This window comes from Aegilops tauschii, chromosome 1, assembly GCF_002575655.3.
Source record: "Aegilops tauschii subsp. strangulata cultivar AL8/78 chromosome 1, Aet v6.0, whole genome shotgun sequence".
NCBI classification, from domain to species: domain Eukaryota; kingdom Viridiplantae; phylum Streptophyta; class Magnoliopsida; order Poales; family Poaceae; genus Aegilops; species Aegilops tauschii.
Genome location: NC_053035.3, coordinates 36,363,907 through 36,371,587, shown reverse-complemented (window position 1 = coordinate 36,371,587; position 7,681 = coordinate 36,363,907). Strand labels below are relative to the sequence as shown.

Below are 7,681 nucleotides of genomic sequence, written 5' to 3'. Positions count from 1 at the left end.
ATGTTAATAATTAGTATTGGCAGCTACTGGTTTTTGCCAGCTTTGTAATTCCTCAAGAAATGTTTGGTCTGTTACACAGTTTTTGTGTGTTAATAATCCTTTTCCGTTTGGTAATTTCATTGTCATGGTTATCATTACCAGCCTGCATACATACGTATATCCTCTGTTTTTTTTTGAGTGATCTGGGTGTTGTATTCATTTAATGAACACATGCCACTTTTGAAGTCATACAGGCTTGAAAACACACAGGTTGAACCTGACACCTGCCCCGTTCCGTTAGCTTGCTTGGATTTTTTTTTTTTGAGTTGGCTCTGCATCGAATTATCCATTTTCGTCTTCATTCATATCTATACTGCAGCACTAGTAACATGCTCTGTGGGAATGGTTTTTTTATTTGAGCATCCTATACTGAGGCAAAGCACATTTTGTGATTTTCTTCTAGTATTAACCAGCAATACCTGCTTAATGTTTCCATGGTAGGGTGAGGCATTGAGCAGTGCGAATTCAGAGGCGTAGCGGCCTCAACATAGGGGATCAGCTTACTGGCAGGTGAGAAGGTAAGGAACCTGGTCATATGATACTGTGATGTACACGAAAGCGCGGCACTGCCAGCTTCAGCTATATATTTTGGATATTTATCTTATTATTAAGCTATGGACTGCTGTCACGTGCATCAGCAGGAAGCTGTGAGATCATCATGTGAAAGACACGAAGGAAGCTGTGATGTTTGACGAGGACACTAGGTTTTCTGGACGAAGAAGATGAAGCTGCAACGGTAAGCAACTCTAGCTGGCCCTGATGGTGCAACATCGAAATGCTTAGCTAGTAGCTAGGTCTACCTGTCGCACAGCTGATGAATTGTTTGTCGACCAATCTGGTTCAACAGGTGGAATGTGTTAAGATCTGAAATGCAGTTGACAGTGAGATAAGAGTTGATACCTGCTGAGGTTTGTTCCACTCGAATCTCTGCCGATTAATAAAGCGAACCAGAATTGGATTTCGATGCCCCGTCACTGGACCGGCAGTATGATTTCACTCCGATGGTTTAAATTCTCACAGTATGCTTGTATTAGGTGCAGTAGAATTCCAGAGATTTAAGGAGGATTATTTGATGGGATGCAGACAAATGATGCGGGTTGCTTGAGGTGTGGAATTCTATACTATCTCCGTAACTAAATATAAGACGTTTTTGCAGTTCAGTAACATGTACAGGCATGGGTGTGTATGTATCGAGGTCACATCCCAGAAATGTGTGGCTTGGATGGAGTCTGAAGATGGAAACTGGGACCTGAAATTGAAATGCAAACAGCCAAACATGATGTTTTATTACATACAGATACAGTGCATATATATGATCCAGGTTAACCTGGGAGTTTGCTGTTTCTTTTACTGAAACTCCAGGGCTGCTGCACATTAGAATAGATGCATATCGCTCACCGCGTCCAACTTAGGATCATCCAGGTTAACCTGTTGCTGTTTGTAAAAAGGAAAGAAAAAAGAGACATTCCTCATCTCTCAGCTTCCCCGGCAGGGGTTGCTGCATGCTGTAAGGGTGTGTTTGGTTGTAGAACCAACTAGAATGTAATGTAATGGTTCTAGAATAGAACGGTTACGGTGTTTGGTAGAGCTAATCAACGAGGGCCAGGAACGGGTCTGTCTGACCCGTGCCGTTCTAGTTGACTGAAACCAAACACACCCTAGGCCGCCGCCCACCTATTTTGACGAACAACCCGGCCCTTCCTCCCACCGACAGCCCCGACCAACAACAGAAAGGGCACTGATGAAAGGAGCCCACCTGGTCTCGGTTCCCTCCACGCGGCCCAGGAGGCGACCTGGTCAAAACGAGTAAATAGCATAAAACTACTAGTTTACAGGCTAGGGTTCCAAAAAACTACCACTTTTTAATTTTTCTCAGAAAGCTACCGAACGCGCGGTCCGCTGTTTCAAAAAACCCAAACCTGCGGTGACTAGCGATTTAACCCGTTTCCTGACGGACCAGGCCCATCTGTCAGCCCACGTGGCCACGCGCGCTCACGGCACGGCCGTTAACGGCCGTTAGCCGACCGGCCCGGTAGGAACTGGGGTAAATATACCCGCTCGGTCGGTCGGGCGCACCCGCTCGCACACTCTCTCGTGCTCGCTCGCTCACTCCCCTGCTCTCACTCCCCTGCTCCAGTACGAGCTCGCCGCCGCTCGCCGTCTTCGAGGCCGGTGGCCGTCGACCTCCTTGCCGCAATGCCTTCCTGGAACGACGAGGAAACCAGCTCGGAGGAGGAGTGCGAGGTTGTCAGCATGGACATGGGACTTATGATAAGTTCTTTGCCACCTAGGGTTAGGGTTAGGATTAGGTGCTAGTAGCCCTAGGCTACAGCCATGGATGTTGCTGAGTGTAGTGTTGTTGTTGTGTGTGTGATACCGTTCTTGATTAGTGAGGGTGGGGTTTGATTGTAGGATTGAGGTAACCTAGGGTTCATCTCTGTACAGTGTTAGGGTTCATGCTGATTTGGAGATTTTTTAGTGATCAGGTTTAAAGAACAGTGCTTGTTGATTCTGGTATTGAGTGGAGATTGAAACCAGTGTTTGTTGGTTATTATGGTTGCAGGAGGAACCAGACACCACTGTGGAGCCCCTTTTCTGTGGCCAACTTGAGCTTGCTCATCCCAAGTGCATTCTGCACCAACTGAGGCCTATTAAGCGTGTTGCTTTTGAAGGGCCTGTAACAGGAAGGCGTTTCTATGGCTGCCCAGTCCAGGTTAGATGCCCATTAAGTTTTCTGTTATGGATGTTCAGTGATGTTTGATATGATGCAGCATTTTGTTTGATATGACAGTCACATATGTATTTTTGTCACTTTGGTAACTTAATCATGGCATTGTAATAACTTATTATATCTCATTTATGTTATTCATAGTTAGAAAATCTCAAGTTTATCAAGTAGGTTGTAGAGTGGGGCCATAGTCTTATCACATTTACAAATGCAGGAAAATGGTGTGAATTGTGGTGTTGTAGAGTGGGTTGATGGGCCTTGGCCAACTGTTCTTCAGAGATGTTTGTGCAAACTATGGGAGATGTTCCATGAGCAGAACTTTGGAAGGGTACAGGACAAGGAGAAGTTTGAGAAGGAGTTGGCCAGGCTTAAGAGTGAACATGAAAGGGAGTTGACCAAGCTTAGGACTGAAAATGACAAGCTTTGCATTGAGTACACCAAGCTTATTGATGATGTATCCAAGATGTTTGATTGGCAGGATGGTAGGGTGGACAAGAAGGTGTACCAGAAACAAGTGGAGGAGGAAGAACTTGAGAAGAAGAAGAAGGAGCTAGAGGAGAAAGCTATGTTGGAGGTGCAGATGGAAAAGCTCAAACTTGCAAAAGAGCAGAGGTGTATTTTGCAGAGCCAAGCTGATATCATCAAGAACACCAGGAAGGCTATGAAGGCTGTTGAAGTTGACAGAGATGTTCTTAAGAAGGAGAAGGCAAAGCTTGAGCTTGTTGTTGCTGAGCTACTGAAAGAAGGGTATGGCAGCAAGGAGAAGTTAGAGCAAATCAAGGCCATCCTTGAGTCTTGAACTTGTTGTGATATGTTGGTGAAGTAAGTACATCCAAAGGCCTTTATATAAGGATGTGGCCTGACATGACTGCAAGTGATTATGAGTGTACATTTTGGGGGAATGTGAAGTTTAACCTAGTGCAAGAACCTTATTTCCTATGTTGTTAAGTTGTAATGGATCACCTATGGTATTAAGTGTTGTAATGGATCTCCTATGCTATTAAGTAGTGGAAATGGATCTCTTATGCTACTAAGTTGTGGAAATGTAGAATGTATGCTATTAAGTGTTCAACTTGATCTTATATCTTTTATATGTTATTTGTTAGCCTACTAATATTATTTGTGTGGGTAATTGGGCTTAGTGGCCCACTAGTCTTTGACCAAATGCAACCCTAGGCCTACTAAACCCAACCCCATCCATCTGTCAATATAAACCCCTCCCCACCCCCACCCTTTCCCAGTTACTCCACTAGCCGCCACCCAAAAGAAAACCACAGATGGATCCTAACATGGGAGATGTCACAGAGGAAGAGGGGGAGGCTGTGGAGGTTAGGACAGCAGCAGCAGCACAGAGGAGGAGGAGGAGGCGCAGGCAGAGGGCACTAGAGGCGGCCCAGGATGAGCAGCAAGAGGAGTTCAACCGCCGACTCTCCGACATGGTACTGGAGAAGTGCAATGATGAAGAACTAGAGCTGGTTTTCACTGGCGGCAGGGGAAGGTCATTCATGGAGATCATTAGGTGGGCAAGGATGAGGGCAGTCATGGCTCCTCATCCAGCAACTAGGGCCAAGTGGGTCCGTTTCTTTGAGCGCTATGACTGATATGTCAATCTCATCTCATCCATCTATATACCTATCTATCTATCTTGCTATCTATCTTTCTAGCTATCTGTAAGTCAATTTGAGAGAGAGTTTTGGTAGTATTTGTGAGATTTGGATGTAATCTATGAGACTATCTTTCTATCTATGTAACATTTGGATGTTTCTGAATAAATGTATGCATTTGGTCAGTTATGTATATCTCAGTATCTTATAATGCACTTGGTCAGCAGCACCATCAATTTATCAAGTGTTGAATCCACATATAGATAAAAGTTGCAGATGAATTGAAGTTGCAGACAAGTGCAGAATCCACATAAAGTACCATATTACAAACCAAATCAAACAGTGCAGTATCAAGTACTTAGTGAGGCAGTGTTATGACAAACCAAATCAAACAGTGCACTTGCATACATAACATAGGATAACAGAGGAGTTCAACCACTTCAGCTAGTTACCACTTGCATAAAAGTAATCTTTCAGCCTCCCAGATGGCTTCCTGACCCTCTTTGACCCATCCTGCACAGCACTTGTAGCAGATTGTCTAGGAGCAATGAAAGATCCATTGCCAGCTCTATTGGCAGCAGCTGACCTGGTGTTCTTTGCTGGAGAAGACCTTGATGACCTTGTGTTCTTTGCTGGAGAAGACCTTGATCCATTGCCAGAAATAGTTGTGTTCTTCTTCTTGGGAGGTGGTACTAGTGTTGAAGAAGAGGTGTTGGGCCTGCTCTTCTTGAGAGGTGGTGGTACTGCTGTTGTAGCTGGAGCTGCCCTTTTCCTTGACCTAGAAGCTGTCTGTGTTGACACATTTGTTATTGGAGGAGGAGTTGGTGCAGGTGCAGAGGCAGCAGGTACCCTTGGTGGCCTTTGTGCAGTTGCAGCCATTGAAGAACCAGCCTCAGAGTAGTTTGCTCTATTTTCCTACACAACAATATTAGTTAGAACTATTTTCCTACAAATGAAATGAATGTAACAATGCAATGAATGTAACAATGGAATGAATGGACATACCTGGTGCTTGTTCAGCCTCATCTGGAACTTAGGTTTCAAAGGGACACCACAATTGTTGATCCTGTGCCCTTGCTTCTTGCAGTTGCTGCATGTCACTGTACCAATCCTAGAAGTATCCTTTTTAGCTGGCACCTCAAATAGGCCTTTCCTCCTGGCAGTTTGTTTTTTACCTTTCTTTTCTCTAAAAACAGGGGGAGAAATATCATCACCAGGTGTATGAGGCCAATGGTCAGGACCTGGCACATGGAATATTATGTGCTTATATGTTTCACAATACATGGGTTTCTTGAAGAAAGCAGAAACATAGTCTTCAGGGTGTATCTTCACTTTCTGCATTGCAGCAATGGCATGACTACAGGGGACAGCTGTCATGTCCCACCTCCTACAGTCACAGGTCTCATTGTTCAAATTAACACAATATGTGTTTTCAGAGCTACTAGTGACCTGCCATATGCCTGGCCCTGCCATGTATGCTTCACAATATTTAGCCCACTTCTTCCCCTCTTCTAAAATCTCTGAATAAGTAGGTGTGATTTCCCATCTGCATGTCTCAGTCTTCTCTCTGATCTTCTGAAACTTAATCATCAGCTTTGTTCTTATGCCCTCTAACATAGTCCTGATTGGTTTGTTCCTAACATCCAATATCATTCTATTGAAAACCTCACTAAGGTTGTTTACTAACAGGTCTGTTTTGCACACAGTGTCCATTTTATACCTAGCCCATGTATGCTCTGGTATCTGTGACAACCACTGCCAAGCTTCTAAACTTTCTTTTTTCAAATTCTCCATGCCTAAATCATGTCCATGTTTGGTACAGGAATAGGCAGCCTGATCTAAATGTTTCTTAAGTTCCTCTCCTCTGAAACCAGCAGATTGAAAATGGGCATAAGTATGTCTAAGACAAAACCTTTGTGGAGAGTCAGGGAATACATCATCTATTGCATTCAACAATCCCTGTTCAATGTAGTGTAATCTTAAGTGTTACTACTGAATAACATTATACTCATGGCAAATGTAAAGGCAAATGTAAAGACTAGGTTCAGAAAAATACCTTCTGCCTGTCAGACATAATTGTGTATTTGCCAAACTTATTGCCAGTTCCAATGACTGTTCTCAACTGTGTGAGAAACCATGTCCAACTGTCTGTCTCTTCCTTATCAACAACACCAAAAGCTATTGGGAAGATGTTATTGTTGCCATCCCTCCCTGTAGCTGCCAATATCTGCTGACCAGTGCTTAGCTTGATGAAGCAACCATCCAGACCTGCTAACATGATAACATGAGTGCCTAAGTACATCAATGTTTAAAAATCATATAAATTTCTGAATACTTACCTATAAATGGCCTGCATCCATTCAGAAAACCCTCCTTGCATGCAAACAAGCAGTAAAACATATAGTGAAACCTTGGGGTAGGAGCTGGGTTAAGTGGGTCCTCATGTGTTGTTACTATGCACCTACTGCCAGGGTTAGTATCTAGCACACACTGCAGGTAGTCCCTTATTCTGTGATACTGGAGTTTGTGATCTCCTTGCACAACCTCAACTGCTTGCTTCCTTGCCCTATATGCCAAGCCTTCAGGCACATGCACACCAAACTTCTTCTTTGTGTATGACATAATTGTGTCAACACCAGCTCCAGGGTTGGATCTGACTGTATCCTCACAAACCTTAACAACCCAACTGACTGTCACCTTTGTGTTCTCTCCACTTGCTCCACAAGTGTGATCCAGGTTCATCTTCTTGATACTGAAAGTTGCCTCATGAGCTATCTTGGAGGCAACTATGTAAAACTCACAACCATGTTTTCTCTCAGAGCACCAAGCAATAACCCTAGTTGGTTCATTTCTGTGATACTCAAAATTCCTAAGAGTCCTCACATGAAAATTTCTAAGTGCTTCTCTGAACTCAACTACATTTTCAAAGCACAAATGCATTGAAAACTGCTCATGTGCATCAGGCCTTTTTGGATCATACCATCTCCTCTCCTTCTTCTGCTTCTTCCTACTCTTTCTTCCAAATGGCAGCCTTGGTGCATCCTCTTCATCACTTATGCCAAAATCACCTGGAAAACAGTACTCATCAGCTTCAGGGACATAATCTTCAAACTTGTTGTGCTCAGGCTCACTGTGAGACTTGCTAGTTGGGCCAGGTTTTCTAACTGGCTTAAGCTTTTTGGCTGCTTTTGTAGTTACAGCAGCAGGATCCACTACTTCTTCATCTTCATAAACTATTGGTTCTTCCTCCCAAAACTCAGAAGGTTCTGAGTTAGCTGCACAATAGTGCTCTGCAGTATCAGTGCCAGCC

The 7,681-nt window shown here is 43.8% G+C and overlaps 1 protein-coding gene and 1 non-coding gene across 2 annotated transcripts; both read left to right on the top strand.

The window, feature by feature from the left end:
* The first annotated feature begins 279 nt into the window (after positions 1-279).
* Positions 280-1,209, top strand: LOC109783752 (uncharacterized). The gene is made up of 4 exons (XR_012201511.1): positions 280-557; positions 681-775; positions 887-947; positions 1,080-1,209. It is a non-coding gene; the product is annotated as an uncharacterized protein (transcript).
* A 434-nt stretch (positions 1,210-1,643) lies between these two features.
* On the top strand, positions 1,644-3,839 carry LOC123494493 (uncharacterized). Its single transcript, XM_073507120.1, has 2 exons — positions 1,644-2,752; positions 2,982-3,839. The coding sequence occupies exon 2, from the start codon at positions 3,069-3,071 to the stop codon at positions 3,564-3,566; it is 498 nt and encodes a 165-aa protein (XP_073363221.1). The 5' UTR covers positions 1,644-2,752; positions 2,982-3,068; the 3' UTR covers positions 3,567-3,839.
* The last annotated feature ends 3,842 nt before the right edge of the window (positions 3,840-7,681 follow it).